Below are 19,808 nucleotides of genomic sequence, written 5' to 3'. Positions count from 1 at the left end.
ATGTGCTCTACTGTTTAGTTTCACAAGCACAACAAATTGGATGTGTCGCAGATATTTTGTGTTTCCTGTGCATGTTCAAACCATCTGTGCAACACATGTACCACAGGACTGACAGTGCTTTAAGGGTTGGACATGATGCCTACATGACACAGCTCCTGGTGATACATTTCAGGATAGGAAATTTAGAACAGGATAATGGAGAGCACAGAAATAACGCCTTTCACTGGGACCCTCTAGGAAGAATGCTCCCATTAGAAGAAGCTGATTTTTGGTTCTTCCATCTCTTGACTTGAGAGGTAACTATACAGTAAGTCTTATCCTGTTTTCCACGTGCTTTGCTACTGCACAAGTTTTGAAAGGGTCTCGAACATGGTGGTTTTTGATTTGGAGGGAAGGGAGTGTCTTGGCTAGAACGTATTCTGTTCACCTTTGTGAATATAAGCCAGAAGAGGGGAGAGAGAGAGTGAGCAAGCTGGTAGTAAAGAGACAGGGAAATATGACCCAGGGTGCCTGTTACCTGTTTCCTGGGTCAGGTGGAAATGTAGAGCTTTGCCAGCCTTCTTCAAATCATCTTGCAGAATCAGGCCCAGAACTGAGAAAGTTACGCTGATCCCATGAAATTCTCACCTTTCCGGCTAAGTACAGAAAACTGTACTTGCTAGATCAGTGATGAATCATGACTTCCTTCCCTCCAAAGAGCCTTGGGCTTTTTCTCCCCTCCAAACATTTAACTTACTTGAAGGGCTGACAGAAAAGCAGTAGACTTTTTTTTTCAAATATCCATTTGCCTTCCCATTTATCTACTTTGATCTAAAATATAGAACCTGATGGATGCCCTAGGTAAATCAAACATTTTCTGTCTGCCAAAACGGTTTTGCAAATGCTTATTTCATGCCATTACCATTTTTCTGTTTCTAGTAGTAAATCAAAAAGTATCACCCATTCATCCACCTTAAAAGTAATGCCTTTTCTTTGCATAATTACACATACCCAGTGGAGATCTGTATGCACAGTAAATCTATTCCTTTAAAAGGTTTCGCCTTAAGTACCACAGTGACATAAATTGGTGTAGAGCAAATTTATTTATTTAATAGGTTTATTCTTTTAACTGATCTGGTAACTGTTATACTTCCATTGTTTGACTTGGGTGGGGAAGGCTTTTAATAACATATCAGATTTAATTCTGCAGCAGATGTTTATGTAATAAGGTCTTACTCTTTACAGGATTTGTAGTAATTGATCTGTATGTGTAATTTATTCTCACTACAAGTTTGTTCTTAACTGGTGTTCAGGGGGTCTTCACTGTGTCTCCAGTAGATCCTTGAGAATTAAATAGTTTAACAAATGTAATGAGCAAACCTGAAAGAAGTACAAGTAGGGAATTGTATGTATTTGGACATTACCTCACCAAATGCATAAGTAACATAAATTTATTTATGTGAGAAATTGCCACAAACAAATGTATTCTGGTAACAAGCACCCTGGACAGTATTTTGGCAAAGTAAAAATTTTAAAAATGGATCTCTTCATCATTCTCATGTAAACTTGTTCATTTTTATCAGTCATGCATGTAGCTCTCAGGGGTGTAAAACCTAAAGCAGACAAGCCCAGCTGGTGGGATCCTGAGAGTGAAATGAATTTTTTTTTAGCAGATCCAAGTTGATTTTTAGGCTTAATAGAGTTATTTTTGATTTCCCTGTGAGTGAAATTGTAAGAAGTATATTTAAATAAATAAATAAAATAGGGAACTTTACCAGAACAACAAAGGTAGCAAAACACCAGAGCCTAATTGTAGCTGAGCACATAAACATATCCTGAGTGCATTTGAAATTGTGGTTACAGTGCACTCCTGCAAATATTTACATAGACATTCAATTTGATGCACACAGAAGTCTTGAGACATGCACTGAGTCTAAGAATATACAAGATTGTAGGTTAGGTTGTGACATGAGTTAAGTCATGGAGAACTGAACAAAACTTGTAGTGTAACTGTTTTTCTGTGGATGTATTTTCTGTGGCACTGGAAGTGAAAGCAAAACTTCAGTTGGCTGCATTTCTTTAGGTTATGCATTAAAAACATGCAAAACATTCTGGGGAGAGGATGGTTCACAGTAAAGTTTCAAGTCTTGTATCTCAGTTAATTAGGGTAATTTTATGAATATAATCAAAATATTCAACCCTATGATTTTTCAGTGTTCATTTCAAAATGTTATTGCTTCACAGCAGGATTGGAAAGAGTAACAAATGCTGGGAAGGAAGGTGGTGGCGTGGGGAAGCAGGGGAAATACCCCATGTGAGTGTTAAGGAGCAGATTCAGTAGTGGTGTGTTGACTTTGTCTGTTTTACATATTCTGAATATCTGCCTGATTCTTGTTTTAGACCAATTCCAGCCACTGCATTTCATGCCTAATACTGATGTGTTACGGTAAATCACAGGTTCTCTTTAGTGTTTAGGTGTATGCATAAATACGCATGCAGCCTGGTCCAGCTGTTTCAGCAAACCTGAGCAACATATTTCCAGAGAGATGCATACCCTGAGTAGGAAGAAAAAACACTTTTAGCTAGTTTATAGTTGTTCCTGATAATTTTAATGGCAGGATTGTGTGATCTTTTTGCTTGTGATAGGAGAGACTGTCTTAGTAAGTGACAAAGATGCCTCTTTGAATCCTGTGTCCAAGAATGCGGTCAGGGGAGCTGCTAACTGGGAGCACTGGGGGCTGCAGCCTCCCCTGATGGAAACAGCCTCCCCTCTGTTATGGGGTTGGGAACCAGAGGAGCCACCTTAAAGGGTGAGAGAGTACCTCAGCTTCCAGACTGGCTCAATCTTTGTCTTCCCATGCTGTTTGCATCGATGCTAATCAATGTTAATTATGGTAGTGGGGCTTGTGATGTACTCATTATAAGACCCATCCTACTTTTCTGTGCTTGTACAGTCTGTAACACAATAGAGCCCTGATTGGGGTTCCCTAGATGCTACAAATAGTAATACAAGTACTTGTTATGAATACATGGTTCATGGTGCAAGACTACCAAGCCCAGTTCCTGCAGCCTACTGAAGCATTGCTTGGCGTTTCTGTCCACGTCACTCGGTATGCCATGGTGAGCGATGTGCCTAATAGCTGGGACGTCAGTGCAGGAAGCCATCTGAGCTTGTGTGTGTTTAAGTAGGTGCTTGTTTTTAAGCTTGCACTTGTATTTGTGGTTGTTGGTGTTAATATACTTGAAGTTAAGCCCGTGCTTTAACACTTGTTTGACTCAAGATCCTTATTCCACTAGGTTCCCATTGCACTACCACTCCGTTAACAGTGCCAAAAGCTGATGGCCACTGCAGGGTGGTGTGCCAGGATATTTGCTTCTTTCTCAAGTCAGAGGTTAGGTACAAGAGCTGGGAGATGCTACCAGCTTAGAGCTGAGCTAGTTGCATGCAGGTTGTAGCATGGGTGCCCACCTCCTGCTGGGCCCAGAGCAGGTGGAAGCCAGGAGCTGGGAGCTGGCACTTCCCCTTCTCAAGGGCCTGCAGTCACCTTCCTGGCCGCTGTTGCTCCATGCTGGGCACCCTGGTACTGAGCTGCTCTCTGACAGGCACAGACCCTGTGATGGATTTGGTTCAGTTGGGCTGTTAGCCTCGCTGTGAATTTCAGAGCTATTGTTTATATGCATTAATTAGTTTAAATAATACTATTAAGCCCTTGACTCTGCAGTCCCCGGTGTTACCCTCTTGAATTCCAGTGACTGAAACAGACTCATAAATCTTTATCAAAGAAAGTTTTCCACAAACAGACCCTTATTGCTATTTTTTTTTTCTTTTATATATATATATTAATATATATATATATAAAGGTATACTGGTTCTACTCCCATTTTTTTTCACTTCCCACTGGATGGCATGCCTGGTTCATAGTTACCTGTGTGTTGTTTAGGTGATTCAATTTAACTCTCTCATTTAACTCTCTCTCAAACTAACTCTCATTAGTTGTCTGTTGTGTATAGCACTGTGCTTACTAAGCTTGTGTAACAAAAATGGTTTAAATTGTTAATGTCTGTTACCTCTCTTGACTGTCTATGTTGTTTTTAAAAGGAATTTGAGTCAGTGTTGAGTTGTTTCTGTGTTTGTAATTAACGTAAAATATTTAGTATAGTAGCTAGATTTTTCCCTGTTAACAACTATGCTTTACTGAAATTTCATGATCTACAGCACACCCTAGTGATATCTGGAAATCATGAAGTTAGATCCAGTCAATTTTACTTGCTCTGTGGTGATACAAAACTTAGGAGTCCACTAAGCCAAGTTCACAGAAGTAAATGCCTCCATATCCAAAATGGGAAGAGGTTTAATTCCTTGGCTTATCAACAAAAAGTAGCCCGAGAAAGTATGGTATGTTCCTCTGTGGAAAGAGCATCTGTATGATGAGTTCCTCTGGATTTCAATCTGGAGTGTTGGACGCGTTTTGACAACAGACCATGGGGAAACGCAGATAGTTGAGAAGAGAGAACAGTTGTTAGGGGGTTTCTTTGAAACTGGAGAGAGCATGGAAGGAGAGATCGGATGTGAATACAAACAGCATGGAGGAAACCTGCAGGCAGTCTTTGCAGGTCAGAAGTCCGAATGACCTTTTAGTATCTTATAACCAAAACATTACAAATTATGATAGATATTCAGTTGCTCCTTTTGCAGAAGGTTAGATCACTTGTTTTTTTTCGGATCATGGTACCTCTATTTAGTTTTCAGAGGCTAGCAGGCCCCATGTGACCCTGCACAGGAATGTGTACCTACTCAACTTTTAAGGTGATCTTGCACTCAGTTTCTCCTGGATTAGGATCTGTATTTCACTAATTTGATTTCTTCTTAACTGAATGCACAGAATGCTAAGGGTTCTGAATTGGCAGCTTGTTGACCCTCTGAGAGCATGAGAAGAGAAAGCAAGGTTGAGAAGGACTCTAAGGTGTTTATTTATATAGCCAAGAAGGAAAGCAAATATTTATTGGAGGTGAAATCGAATTGATAATGTATGGATAACACTGAATGTCAGTGAAAACAGTAAGAGTATCAGAGAAAAGAGTGTAGGTTTTTAAGTTAATGGTTGTTGAAGTTAAACCTCATGAATTCTCAAAGGGAAGCAGAATTCATCAGAGACAAGAGTTAACATTACTGTAACCTCCCAAGGTGTGAAAGCTGGAGAGCATCCATTGCAGATGCTGTCAAGCACTCCAGGAGGCTCGTGCCCAGTCCTCTACACCTGTAGACTTGCTGTTGTTACCTCTGTGTGCCTAAGCTCCAAACAGCTAAGTTATCTCAGGAAAAGCAGTAGGGTTGGCCAGGGAGCATTGCATGCCAGCGAATGAGCAGCCCTGAGGCTGCTCTGATTTTCATGAGGGGTCATGAAACCCTGACAAATGCAACGTACCACATCCCGGTACCCTTGACCAGCTTGCAGCTGCAGCTTGGCTCAACTGAAATATCTGCTCCTGTACCGCTGTTAGATCCACAGAGCACTGATTGCCTGTGGAAGACATGCACGAAAAACCTGTAGTATTTGGGGGAAAGTTTATTCTGAAAGACCTCTGCATTTCACTCGTCAGGTAATCCAAACAATAAAGGGAGTGAGTGTTTTGTTTTATGTAGATAAAAACAAAAAGTTTGCAATAATTTATGGTATTTATTTAAATGACATGCAAATTACTTTGTGAAACTTAGGGGGGAAAGCGGCACAACTGAAACAGCACAATTGTTTCCAAGAATGCCTTGCATTCATTTCAAATCCACATACAATATTTCATTCATGCTTAATTATTTCCCCCATGCTAGTCTAAGCATTACTAGTTCCCTTTGTCTTTTTGCTTTTGCATGCAGTGTGATTAGCAAAACTGCTTGTGCTCTACCAACTTCTGCACATATGGGGTTTAGCCTCATTGTTTGAGGGGTGGAGCAACAAGCAATATGAACACTCATGCTGCCAAATTTGGCACACATGAGCCCTCCAAAGTATACAGATATCACCCGTTTCATTTAAATCCCTGTCCATATTTTGCATTGCTACCAGAACAGCAACTCCATTGTCTGGGTGTATTATTTGAAGCAGCTTTTCTCCCATTGTTTGTGTACTGTAATCCTTGAGGTTTCTGTAGTCATCGTGAGCAGCTTACTTGAAAGAAATCACTTAGCTCTCACAGATCACTCTCTGAACCTGCTGGCAAAGGAACAGGCCATGACTAAAGCATGAGACCTGTGATCTTTCTGAAGAAAATCTCTTCAGTTGAGTTTATAATTTGTTGCTTTCACGGGGCTCTGTTCTCAGGGTTTGGACTCAGTGTTATCTTTTCGTCCCCCATGGATTTTTTTTCTACAAGGCATTATGGGAACGTAAGCTGAAAAAAAAAAAAAAAAAAAAAGAGTAATGCTTGCTGTGGATGTGTACCCTGATAACATTTTACACACATTTCAAATACTGGCAAAGGGAGACATCTACCGTTTGACAGAAATTAAGGATAGTTGTTTGTTCTAATTGCGGCAAAATCTTAGCCGTTTATTCTTCCATGGTATAGAGATTGGCATATCCTGCTGTGAGTCTTTTCAATAGACTTGAGAACTTAATGCTTAGGGTAGAATAAAAGATCCCCTGGAACTTATCACAGAAAAGGAAGGGGCTGCTCAGTTCTTTCCCTTTCTAGCATTCAGTCATTTGCATGGTCGGTGCCGTCTGCGCCAGTGGCACTTGCATCTCAGGGCTGTGTGTATGCACACTCTTGTAGGTAAAGGAATTTGGCACAAGCCCCTTATAAATTTTTTGTCCATTAAAGGTCTTGAATGCACATCATTTTACTCCTGAGACAGCTATTTATGAGATTTTGAAGACTGGTTCCCAAAATGGGGCCTGCAGAAAGCCAGCAAAGGGCTTCTTTATAGTTTGTAAAGAATGGGTGTACTCCAGTTCTTTTTGTTTTCAGTGTCTAGGTCACATCCTAGAAAAACTATAAATACAGTATAAATGCTGCTTTTCATTTAGCTTAGCTATAGCTCTTTAGACAATCTTGTAGCCACCGAGGCATTATGTGATCCCAAATGGTGACACCCTTGTGACTGCAAGTAAAGGAGAGGTAGCTGAAGAGACAGTATTAAAACATAATGTGCTCAACTGTGCCAAGTCTGAAAATTCCATTTTAAGACATTTGAGTATTTCCAAAGGCTTCTGGAAGCTTTGAATCTGGTCTATCATAGTACAGAGGGATTCAAATTAATCTTTCCATCATGTTGCCTCCGAAAAGTCACATGAGAAAACAAAATCAGGGAGTGCAATTGGTGTCAGCTGGCCTCTTCTCTTCCTCCTCAGTGAATCTGAGCCCCTCTCCTCTTGCCTGTCACATTGTCAGAATTCAGACCCAGGAAGGCTTGAGAGAACTGTTCTGTGTTCCCAGAAGAACAGGAAGCTTTGTCCAACAGCTATGTGGATGTCGGGCTCTCTTTCAGCACCTGCGATGTTGGTATAAATTTGGAAGTGAAGATAGCCATGGACCCTTCACTCTGATGGGACTTATAATCAGTTAAAATTTTACTCTTTGTGTCCCTGAAGTACTGTATATTTATGGCCAGAATTTAATGTAGCCAGACATTCACTATTCTCAGGCTCCACAAGCACTGAGTTACAATATGGATTGCTTTACTACTGAATAGTATCAAGCATGGAAATCTCACTGATGTCATTCCAGACTCCTTCAAATACCATCCTTCCATCCTTGATACTAGAATGCTTTATTCTTACCTGCATTTACTGTACACATTTTGGATCTGATTTTGAACTTTGTCTGCTTTTTGTGCCCTTTAGTTAGAGGTATGGAGAAACCTCAGATATGTAAATTCAGAAGAAAAAAAAAAAGTGCAGGCAAGTGGTGGTAGGAGATTCTCTTATTTAGTTCCTCACAGATATTTTGTGTAGCTCATTTTTACCAGGATTTTCCTTGCACTTCAGTGTTCAGACATGCTAGAACATATGAACATAGAAGCTAATTTCAGGACACTGACTTTTACATTCATATTCACTGTAGCTTTTTCTGAAAACATTACAAAATGGCTACTCTGTGCCAGTAAATGCAATTATTGAATTAGGCTGCTGAGGAGGAAAAAACAAAACAAAAAAAAAAAACAAACACCACGCAACCACAGCATAAATGATTATTATAGTGAGTCTAGAAGAGCAGAAGATAGGTGTACTGTTTGCAGTTAAGGAAACATACTTTAATTATCTGTAACAGCTTGGATAGCACTAGCTAGCGATGTATACTTTATTCCAAACCACTAGCCTGTATTTTTGGATCATCCTTCAAGAATGAGATGACACGAGGTAATTAATAGTGTTTTGTGACCTTCTGCACTGGTAGTCCATCGTTTTGGCATTGAAACTGATTATGCCCAACTTGTCACTTCATCACTTGCGAGTGTGTGCAGAGAGACCAAAGAAGCACCTCTTAGAGCAGCAGTGGAATGATTTAGTTCAGACACACTTCTCCACATTCACCCTGTTTCCTACAAGCTGATGAGGCAAACCTCCTTTTTGCTTAATGTCACATAAGGTACACTGAAAGACTGTGAAGTGACAGATGTTCTGTAACTTCACTTCATATGCAAAAACCTGTTATATCGTTTATTTGCATTCAATTAGAAGTCAGACCCTGATGAATATCTAATGTAGGAAATGGGGAAAAGATTCGCCATCAAGCATATGCTTTGCTTGTAGTGGATCTCTGTAGCCTCCTATTGTGTCTTCCTGTAATGAATTGGGTAAAATTGTCATTTTTACTATATTATTTACACCTGCACGCACTGAGATGAAGAGTGCTAATAGGTGAAAATTGGAGTTAGGTTACTGCTTTTCGAATTTCTTTTTCCTTTTGTCATTACACAGAGCTCTGGAGAAAGCATGATTCCTTTTAAACAGCCATTCTGTAGCTGCAGAATTTCCCTTACAGGAAAAGCTGGGCTCTGTTCAAGTGCTAATGCATTGCTTTTATTTATTTATTTTCTCTTTCGGTATAGGTTGTGCCTCGTTCTGTGAAGTTCGCAATTTCTTGGTAATCCAGAAAGTAATATGAAGAAGTTAAAATGCTAAGTGTGGTGTTTTCAGGAAGGGAAGATTCTAATTATAATATGAAGAGAAGTAGCAGACTCCTTTAGAACAGATTCTTGTTCCTGTGACCCTTCAGAGCATGCATATGGTGGTTCTGTATTTATCTAGAGAGAGATACGGGTTGTGTGGAACCCCAGGCATTAGACAGAGCTGAGCTGGGAGGAACTGATACAAACCTCTTGCCCTTCCAAGCTTGGATATGGTCAGAAACCTGCTTTGTTACATCTTCTGTCCCCTTTCTTCTCTGTGACCACTCCCATTGCACATTCTAAGGAATGCACAGCATTTCTTCCATTTTCTTATTTCCTACGTGCTTTGATGAAATAACATTGTGAATTAAGCCGTCCTCACCAGTATACAAGTTAATGCGTTGGCACAGAAGGGGAATCTCACTGCACGTTTTTAGGTGCTTTACAAACTAAGGCACATTGATCTATATTACTTGCACACACCTCATGTTTTGTAGATTTGTTTCCTGACATTGTAACAGTGAGAAATTTAGAGATTGCATGGGATAAAAAAGTGCAACTACATGAAACTACAAGTCTGCCACGGACAGTTGCCTAACCCTTGTATTTTCTCAGGGAATCTCTGGCACAGAAGAAAGTTTAGAGAACCAGTGTCTTCAACTATTTTCCCCCCCTAACAAGATTAAGTGCCTCAATTTACAAATCTGCCATGGTTTCCTGAGAAGGTAATAGGTATTTCAGATAATTGTATCAGGTATTTCAGGACAATTCCTCCAGCACTGAGCCTGTTCCTGATGGACATTTTCTCTAGACCCTGTACAGAGCAGGCAGGAAGCCAGAATGAATCAGTCTGTTGGTAGCAACGGCCAATCTCCATATGAAATCATTCCTGGCCCCCCTTTGGCCTATCTCCGAGTATGTCAAAAGCTGCAGATTAGGGGATTTTTTTTTCCTGTTTCTTTTTAGGAGTACAGAGTTCCTGGTAACCTGAAGAAGAAAAAGGCATAAAACATCCTGCTAAAGGAAATTAAATAGTGAGTGGATGCTGATAAAAGGCAAAGGGAACCAGTATAGGAATAGAAATGCCATCTACTACTTATAAGAGCCTAGCATACTGTGGAAAACGAAGTGAGATCCTTGGCAGGATCCAAGCTGCAGCAGGACTTCCTTGCTCTCACTCTACCACCTCCTAGAATTTAAAAGGCATATGGATGTTTATCTCAGGTACTAGTTATTTCTTCTGTTGAAATGGACAAAAACACATGCTGGAATTACAGTGACAGATATATGTTATTCACAATCCGGTAAGAGATGATACAGCCAGCTGAGCTATCTTTTTCATTCAAGATCATGGTTTCCCAAAGGGCACGTGTGGACCGAACCCCTGAGGTGGCTAGGTGGTCGGGTAGCCACCAGATGGAGCCAGCTGGGAAGTAAACGTGGTCAGGAGAAAATCTCTTGTGGGTCTTACTGCTTCAGTAAGACTAAAAATAGGAGTTTTCTGCATGGCTACATAGCAAAAACTCACAAAACGCTTGGCAGACTGTGTGGTGTGTTGATGCATGTCTGTAGGTTAATGCTCACCAAAAAAACAGGCACACCATCAGGTACTGGCTGGTAACTATGTGCAGAATGAAATCTGTGTCCAACTGATTACAGTGGCCAACTCCCATTGATTTTAACAGAGTCAAAATTTCTTGGAGAGTGTACTGTGATTTACAGTACCACTTAGAGGATACATTTTGCACAATTATCTCACATTTTCATTATAGTAGCTTCTAGCATAGAAAAAAAAATGGCATAATATCTGCTGATGTAGTCCTAATAAATTATTAGTGTTTATCCTTACTTTGAGTTCTGAGTTAATAATTCAGTTCAGGATAGACTTATAAAAATTCCCCCCTTCAGTGGTCAGCAGGCTTCATTGCTCTTAATTTTGCTCCTAGGAAAGAAGGAGGAACTTTTGCAAATGTACGCGGCATTTTGGTTCTTTGTTCATTTTAGGGATTACATTTGCTTTTTACATCCAAATCATAAAAATCAGGAGCACCAGCAGACCTGTAACATTCTGAGTTGTTAAACAGAGAGTTATTTTATGTGATCATATAAAGCATGGGGAGGTTAAAAAGTCCCCAGTGCAACCACAGGAAAGAGACTAGAATTGTAAGTGATGTGCTTTCCTCTTTGCATCCTGCTTTTTCATCTTCTCGACGAGGAATTGAGGGGAGATGGCTGACTTTAAATCAGAGATGAAATCGTAACAAAGACTTAGCTGACAAGAAAACAAAACCCTCACAGTAATCTATTCTTGTAAAACAGCTTTTTTAACGTTAGGCAGCGACCTTTTTAGGATTGTGCTAGTGTTAAGACGCAGCGTGGTGTTTCCAGAGCCCGTACGGGGCAGCTGTCGGGCCCTGCCCCAGCTCCTCACGGCTGCGGGTGGTGCCGCTGCCGCCTGGCGCCCCGGGCTGCCGCCTGGCACTGCTGAGCGGGGCACGGAAACACCCGGGTGGGCCTGCTCGCAGCGCGGGTGCCCTGATGGCGTTGTTCGGACAGGCCCGGCCCTCCTTTTTCCTCAGTAGCTCAGCCGGGGCTGGGGCTGCTCGGCGCTCCCCCGGGCTCCGCGCTCGCCCCTGACGAAAGCCGGGGCGTCGCCAGGGCCGAGCACAGCCCCGGGCGGCTGCGGCGGGGCGCCGAGAGGGTGGGGAAGGAGGGACCGGGCCTGGGGCTGCTCCGCTCCGCTCCCCGCCCCTCCGCCGGGGTCGCCGCCGCGGGCCGCGCTCCTCCCCCGCCGACGCCGCCTGCGGGCCCGGGGCCGCCGGCCGAGGTAGGAAGCCCGGGGTCGGGAGCCTGAGCGGGCCCGAGGGAGGAGCCGCGGCCGGAGAGGGCCGGGGGGGGCTCGGCGGCCGCACGGCCTCTGTCAGCGGGGCGAGCCTGCGGGGGGGGCTGCGGGAGGTGGGCGCAAGGTGGAGGCGGGGCCGGGGCCGAGGCGGGCCCCTGGGGCAGTGTCAGCTCCGTGTCACCGCCGGGCCGCGTCCTTCCGAGCGCCCTTCGCGGCGCAGCGCCCGGCACCGGCGCCGCAGGAGAACTGAAACGAAAAGAAACGCCAGGCCTGGCTGCTGTGCTCAGCCTGCTGCGGGCAGAACATCGGCGCGCTGAGTGATTGCATCTGCTTTGTGCTTTTGTAGGGAGGCGGAGGACGCAGCTTTAAAGCAGGACCGAACCCAGAAGGTACCGCTGTAGCGTGCCGCCCCAGCTGTCTCTGCAAGGGATCCCGCGCTGCGACTCAGCGGCTCCCCGAGCGTCTGCCCTTTTTCCTTTGCTAACTCAAAGTCTGGTCCTTTTGGCTTCAGTGCAGCTAGGTGATGCAAGGGGCCTGTAACTCCCGGATCTGTTCTCTGAAATGGAAAACCTAACTGGGAAGCGAAATAAGTTTCTGCTCAATTGGTAGATTAAAAAAGACAATTGGGTAGGGCTAGCGTTTCTTAAGTGATAAGGAACTTGTGGCCAGCCCTTCGCAGATACTTAGTCATATAGCAAGCTTCTACATCCTATAGGAACCTGATGCTTTACCTTTGGGTGTCTTTGCTCACAAAAAATTATTTCATGTGTGTTAGAATTACGTTGGTTTAGGAAAAGAAGCCAGTTTGACTGCGGGTGGGTGGGGGACACATTATGGCGCTCTTGCTTGCAGGTGAGCAAGAGGCTGAATTAGGCTGGAAAAAAGGAACAGATGATGCAGGAAAGAAAGGATGGGTAGAAAGTGTTTATTTGTTGGTTAGTGATACCCATGAGGTTGACTATCTGAGGTAACAGTCTCATTTTTCAAATGCAGAATTCTTCATTTTTAGGAATATGCTGTGGCAGAACAGGGTGTTTTCAACTTCTGGTAAACTTTCTGAGATTCCTGAAGCATTCTGTCATTAAGTCCTCTCAGATGGAGAGCCACGGGTTTGGGTAGATGCTAACCACTGTTGCAGGTCTATCCACCCAGGTAGTTAGAGATTCTCTAGCATTTCATTTGACTGCCAACCAAATATTTAAACCTCAAAATAGTTATACTTTCCTTTATCTCTTCACAAAAACCTGTGTATCCTGTGGCCTAGCCATAAAGCATGCGGTAAGTGCTAGGAAAGTTGAGAGGAAACCAATTGCAAAGCAGCTTTTCAGATGAAGAATAAATTGGCTTTTTGTAAGAGAAAATGTAAGGGAGAGGGAAAATCTGAAGTACTTGCTGAACCTGGCCTTGAGAGCTCATCAAGAGCCCGGCTTGCTGTAGGTGTCAGGAAAACTAGGCTCATGTAGTTAGCTTTGATCCTCAGCAAGATCTGTATTGTGCTGCCCTGTCAGTGCTGCAAAGCCTTCATATTGAAGAACTTTGCATGAGAAGTTCTCTGGGTTTAGCCCAAAGAGAAGAAGCAAATTCAGCACTCTGGCCATTGGTTTAGTCTGAGGTTGTGCTGAGCTGGTGCAGGACACACTGAAGTTGGTTTCCTTCTTGTTGGGAGAAAGAACTGGATTTTGCACCAGTTACAGGTTTAGAGTGCTGGTGTAAATGTTATTCTGGGTGGAAAACTGGTTACTTGTTGCTATGTTAAAAAGAAATACTTTTCTTCTTGTTTTTCGACATTACCAGACTAGTGTGCTTTCTACAAGTTGTATGTATTGTTTTTGTTTTCTTGCTGCTCCAGGAAGAACAGAGCAGCCATTTGTTTATTACTTTGAGCTTGGATTTTATTGAGTGACACGATGGAAGCAGAGCGTGTTACTTTGTCACCAACCAACACACCCTGTTACTCTCATACACTGCTGTGTCCTAAGCCTGACCAAAAAAAAAAAAAAAGAAAAAAAGCTACTGTGGTAAAATTAGGAACTGTGATATTTTATTTGGGCTGGCATGAAGATGAATGAAGTAGTGAGAGGAATGCAACTATTTGACGAATTTCCTGCCGTGTGTCTATGGAGCTGTAGAGCATATTTGCTCCCTTTCCCAAAGAACACGTTTTTGTTCACAGTCAGCAGTGCTTGGGTACTGCAGACATTCAGATAATTTGGAGCCAGCCATTTTAGTGCAAAAGAAACCTTTCACTTTCACAATAGCTACATTTTAATATGGAAGTCTGTGATAGTGCTTCATGTAAACTTTGCACTGGGGAGAGCTGTTCAAGAAAGACCCACGGTTGGCTCAGGCTGAGGAGCTATGACATGCTGTGTGCAGTAAAATCTGTTCTAGAGACTGGAAAATCAAATGGTTGACTATGAGATGGGGCAAAGTTACATGTGCAACAATGCCTCTGTGCCTTCGGGGTGTGTGTGATTATATTTTTAATCATGGCATGTGCTTTCTTTCTTTCCTTCTGCAAGACCTTTCCTGATGTGTAGTGCAGAAGGAAAGGTATTTGTGTCAGGAGCAAGCTTGTTCTTACTGTTCAGTGCCGAGTCCTATTGCCTTATTTACTGAACGCTCCTTGGACTCTGCTGTTTGTTTTGAGTTGCATAATTTCTTCTCTTCATGGGTTTTTCTCTGATCCCAGTGTTTCACTGGTATTAAGCTTGCTTTTGCAATATGAGAGGAGGATATTTTTAGTATCTCTGTCCTCCTAGTATTAATGTATTTGTAAAGCTGACAGTATCTTCTTGCTGTACCAAACTCAAAACCAAAGATTTATTTTTCAGTGTTTGTTGTTCTCAAACACTGTATGTAAACAGAGCTGTGGTTGAGTTTGGTCATTGTTGTGAGGGATCAGGATTTTTGCAGATAATCTTTTCTAGATTGTAGGTTGGGTGTCTGGAAAATTTAGAATAGTAACTTATTTCTAAGAAGTGTGGTTCAAGTGGCTGGCTTAACAGCACACAACCATTAGTAGCTAAATAAGGGGTAGGATCTTGTTTGTTTGTTTTGTTTTGTTTTGTTTTTTTCAGGGAAGCATTCCATTTGTTTGGTTTTTGTTTTGTTTTTTAGCAAAGAAGCTATAGTATCTCTTTATCTAGTCTCCTGTCTTGCTCACCATACTTGCTGATACCTGCAGCACTGTGCCATATATGTTCTTTAATATGTAATGTGCAGTAATTCCAAAAACATGCCTATATCAGTAATAATTTAACTAGGTAATGTTTGGTGCATTACCTGCAGCACTTTCTGCTTTGCGCAGCATCTCCTGGCTCCTGCTGAGTTTCCTGTGGCCCACGTAACTTCCACTTGGGAAAGCAGAATGCCCTGGTAGGGTTGCCAGATCCCTCTGGTCACAGTCCCACCCTGCCGTACACACACATCCCTTGTTTCTGGTGCATCCCGTTTATTCCCAGTCCCAGCTCTCTCTTCTGCCTCCTCTCTCCTTCCCCATGGCTCTTCCTGTCCAGGGCAGTGGTTGAGTCACCATCCCTGGAGGTCTTCCAGAAGCATGTAGATGTAGACCTGGAGAGCATGGTTGGGTGGTGGGCTTGTCAGTGCTCGTTTAAAGGTTGGACTGGATGGTCTTAGGGTCTTTTTGAACCGGAGTGACTCTACGATTCCTGCTCACGGTAGCCAGACCTTGGTTCAACAACCCCAGTCTTCTGCCAACTGAAATCTTAATGCAAGTGTTTAAACATGTAAGGAAATGGAGAGAAGCAATACCAAGCGAATAATTTATGGCAAGAATTAGGACAAAGAGGAGATGCCTGGCAGATTTGTAAACTACAATCTACTAGTTATATTTGAATGGGGCTGCTTGGTTGTTCTCCTGAAGCCATACGCAAGGCTGTATAAACATAGTAATGGCTTGAGACTAAGATAATATGCTGTAGAATCAGATGGAAAGTTCAATCTTTCATTGCTATTACTGCTATATTATTTATAATATTCATTGCTGTGGTTTCAATTGCATTTTCACTACCTATAAACTAGTTGTTTTCTGTGAAGGAAACTCCCACTTTTTTTCCCCCCATATTGACTCTACCTCTGCTTTGCATAGACTCCAGAACTGTGCTTCAATCCAGCAAGAGTTAGTCCGTGTTGCATCAATCAAAACTTCAGTGAAATATCTTTTTCAGGACCATAACCAGCCAAGATGCCTGTCAGGGTTGATGACGTGATGCAGCTGCTGTGCCATGTTTCCCAGGAGAAGGGAATGAAAGCTGCTGTGAAACACTCCGGTCGAGGAGCACTGGTGGCAGGTGCAACGGCGTTCCTTGGGGGCTTGATGGGAGGCCCACCTGGTATCGCTGTAGGTAAGTGTGCTTTGATTTAGGAGTAAGAAGCGTGGTTAACTCCCTGAGTGAAGAAACTAGTGAGTCTATGTAGTAGGTACAAGCTGAAGTAAAAGGATGTGTAGTGGCAGGATTTCATGCAACTGAGCTGTTTCAAGATGGCATTGAGTATTTTAGCTGTTCAGAAGGGTGCTGTTAAGTAGGTGTGCATCAAAAGGCATGTGTAGGTGCTTCCTATCAGGGTGACAGTAACCTTGTTGATTTAAACTCCTTTGTTGAGAATGGAAAGTCATACACAGAGCAGAAGTTTAGGTATTGACTCCTCTGAAGGCCATGGAACAAGCTATTAGAAGTTTGTTTGCTTTAGATGGGTAGAGTGCTGGTTCCCATATGCTGAGGCGTACCAGTGTCAGTAGTGTAGCACAATCCTGAGAGCAAGCTGACAGGTTCTGAGCTTGTTATTGTGAGCTCTGCTCCGGCACTGCAGTAAGGAAGTGGAAATGAGGGGTGAGGCAGTGGCAGGAGCATGAGAGACAGTGGTAGCAGTTGTGGTGGTTGAAGAAGAGCAGCAAAACAATGTTTTGTTTCTGTATTTTAAAGCTACCTGCTGTCCATTTCTTGGTGAACTTTCTTTCCCCATCTGGGAAACTTTCTAAAAATTACAAAAAGGCCAGAGTCACAAAAGTCGCATGTGCGTCAGCCCTTGAATAGTCTTTGCTCTTGTGAGCACTTCCATAAATTTAAAGGGCTTATTGGTATTGGAGTAAGTGGCAGTCTCTGGGCAGCATTGTAAATTGTGTGAGTTACTGTTGAAAAGCATTGTTCTGTAAGTTTGGTAGCCCTTTGAAAGAGAATGTCAGCGTAGGGCCATGACACCGACTTTCTGTTGTTACTGGTCATAATCACATCAGCCATGTGGGATCCTTCATCTTGATGACCTGCAACTACGCTTCTTACTGGAGCGTTTCTTGGTCAGCTGGGGTGGGGTGTTGATTTGGTAGGTGAAAGGTTGAATGTGCCTGAATAACCCCACAAAGCTGATGGTCTTAATCTCTGTTAGCTACCTTCTGAGGTGTGGACTTCATGGGTGCAGTGGGAAGGTGCTATCTGGGGCTTGGCAGAAACAGAAAGCTCTGACCATTCTGGGAATCTATAGTAAGAGATTACATGTTAATGGCCACTGATAAGGCAGTTGTCAGTGCTTGTTTTTTCCATGGAGAGGGATTTAGATGATAATAGAGCGTATTTTAAAAAGACAGCTGCCTAAAGGATGCTGTTTTGCTTTTGAATTATAGCTTGAAACTGTTAGCTTTGATTGTGTGGAGTTCCTTTGTGATTGTTGTTGATGTAAAAAGCTGTAAAAATCCTTTTTGGTGCTTTGAACATCATGTGTAAACCTTGTTGAAAGTAAACGTGCCCGTCCACGCAACTCTGCACAGATTTCTTATACAGGTGGGAATGCCTCTGAATAGAAATTCAGGTTTTACCATCATTTGCTAGAGGGTAACATCTCTCTCTGTTTTCTAGGAGGAGCACTTGGTGGATTGCTTGGTGCCTGGATGAATAGTGGACAGTTCAGGCCAGTCCCTCAGATATTATTGGAATTGCCTCCTACTGAGCAGCAAAAACTCTATGATGAAGCAATGGATATACTCAAGCGCTTAGACTGGACTGATGTCATTCAGCTGACTGCTCTCGTAATGGGAAATGCGAGTCTGCAGCAGAAGTTGGCAGGAGTGGTGATGAATTACCTCTCCAGAGAGCTAAGAGCAGAGATACAGTATGGAGAATAAACCTTTCCAGATCAGGTTTTTACACTGTAATGAATTCTACTCTGACAATTGTGATTCTTCAACGTAGTAATTATTAGTTATAATTATTAATTATGAAGTTAGGCAAATCTAAGTATCTTTTTCATTTTTTGTTTGTTTGTGAAACTAGTCTTTTGTATTTTCCTGTTATGTAATTATGACCTGCCATGTAATTTTGAATTAATGTGCACCGGAATTCAGTTCAAAATCACTGAAGGGGGAGTTACACTTCTCAAATGGTAATGTTGCACACGGTTTAAAAAAAAAAAAAGTCATTGTGTTTTATTTAGGAGATGTAAAGCATTTCTACAAACAGGATTACATTTCTTCTGTAATGGCCTGTAGGTGTCAAAGTAGCTAAGGAATGCTGAAGAATTTTATCTTTTGAGTCCTGCAAAGGAGAGTTAATAGAAAGTACTTCAACTGTGAATTCAAAAATCTCAAGCCTTTCTTTATTTTTTTGAGATTTTTTCTTGAGTATTCCTTTCTGTAAGAAGTGAAGCCAATATCTAAACAGACAAAGCAACAGGAAACTACTGTACACAATTAGTTGTTCCTGGTGTCCTAGAACGGGAAGGTATGGCAAGAAGACTATTAAAAGAGGGGGGAGGGAAATCTGCCATTTTTATACTATCTCTAGTATTAGCTTGTCATATTAGCATCAGTTTCCCACCTGGATCTGAACATCTGCTCCTCTGTTTTCATTAAAATATTCCTAAGAAACATCATAATGTCTCTGTTTTGCTTTAGAGTAAATGAACTCTTTAAAACTGTGCACTTAATACCTTAGCCAGTAGTTCACCATTTGTTTAAAGGCACTTGAGAAACAAGTGTGTAAATAGAAATATGTGCAGATGTACCTTTTTTTTTTTTTTTTTAATGTTGGAACAAGTGAAACTGCTCTGATAGTTTTGTTTTTCCCCTAAAACAAAGATTTCTCTGTGTGTTTCTCTGAGGTTTATCAAAGTTGAATTTTCAGTGGGGAAGCTTTTAACTCAAAAGTTGCTGTTGTATACATTTGATTAATTTACTTCTGTAGGTATATGTTGTCATTGGTAAATTCAGTTTATTTTCCTGCCTGGAGTGCAGGGCAATAATTCTTCTTCTTATCATTTGAAAACGCTTTTTCAGTGAAGTGGAAGATGGAAGCAAATGGTAAGTGGGAACTTCCTACCTTGTAGTAGTTTCATAATACAAACCTGAAATCAGTGTGTTTTTTTTTTTTCAGTTTAATTGACAGCTTACACACACTGCAATTTGCTTTTTAAGGCTTCACATGCTCTAAAATACTATTCTTATGAAGGCTGATATTTGCAATTTTGTGATTAATTCACAAATTAAGTTTGCTCTTTCTAAAATAACACCCTGCTAACGGCAGCAGATGACTGAATGATACACTAAGAGAGAGAGACCAGCCCTCTTGAAGTTGGCAGTTTGAACACAGACATAAGAAAATTTAACATCCAAACGTGAAGTAAGCTGTTGAAAAGATGTTGGTTTCAATGAATTTATAGTAGTAGCCACTATTTAAACAGATCACCAGCAGATTTCACTGTGGATTCAGACATCAGGATAGTGGCTTTCATTTTATATAGGTATTCATAAATTGGGTCCCAGAATTCAGGTACAGAATTAATTTGTATGGCTCATGCCAGTGTCATAGACATGAAATGAAGCTTACATTATGTGAATACCAGTCCTGCTCTGTCCAATGTTACTCT

At 42.0% G+C, this 19,808-nt stretch overlaps 1 protein-coding gene across 3 annotated transcripts; it reads left to right on the top strand.

The window, feature by feature from the left end:
- The first annotated feature begins 11,800 nt into the window (after positions 1 to 11,800).
- Positions 11,801 to 18,802, top strand: LOC311214212 (protein C19orf12 homolog). Of its 3 annotated transcripts, XM_084294693.1 has the most exons (4): positions 11,801 to 11,915; positions 12,277 to 12,319; positions 16,121 to 16,297; positions 17,804 to 18,802. In XM_084294693.1, exons 3-4 carry the CDS (start codon positions 16,138 to 16,140, stop codon positions 18,067 to 18,069), a joined length of 426 nt encoding a protein of 141 aa, XP_084150819.1. In that variant the 5' UTR covers positions 11,801 to 11,915; positions 12,277 to 12,319; positions 16,121 to 16,137; the 3' UTR covers positions 18,070 to 18,802. The 3 variants fall into 3 exon arrangements, with proteins under 3 accessions (XP_084150819.1, XP_084150820.1, XP_084150818.1); XM_084294694.1 differs by lacking the exon at positions 12,277 to 12,319 and having other exon boundaries at positions 11,819 to 11,915; XM_084294692.1 differs by lacking the exon at positions 11,801 to 11,915 and having other exon boundaries at positions 12,132 to 12,319.
- The last annotated feature ends 1,006 nt before the right edge of the window (positions 18,803 to 19,808 follow it).

This window comes from Netta rufina, assembly GCF_964035555.1.
Source record: "Netta rufina genome assembly, chromosome: 13".
Classification (NCBI taxonomy): domain Eukaryota; kingdom Metazoa; phylum Chordata; class Aves; order Anseriformes; family Anatidae; genus Netta; species Netta rufina.
This window is presented reverse-complemented; position numbering and strand designations above follow the sequence as displayed.

What these genes read in the sequence shown, in the direction of transcription:
- LOC311214212 (XM_084294693.1), top strand. Translation starts at nt 16,138, where the DNA reads ATGCCTGTCAGGGTTGATGACGTGATGCAGCTGCTGTGCCATGTTTCC. An exon ending in CCCACCTGGTATCGCTGTAG is followed by an intron (nt 16,298 to 17,803) that starts GTAAGTGTGCTT and finishes TCTGTTTTCTAG; the next exon opens with GAGGAGCACTTGGTGGATTG.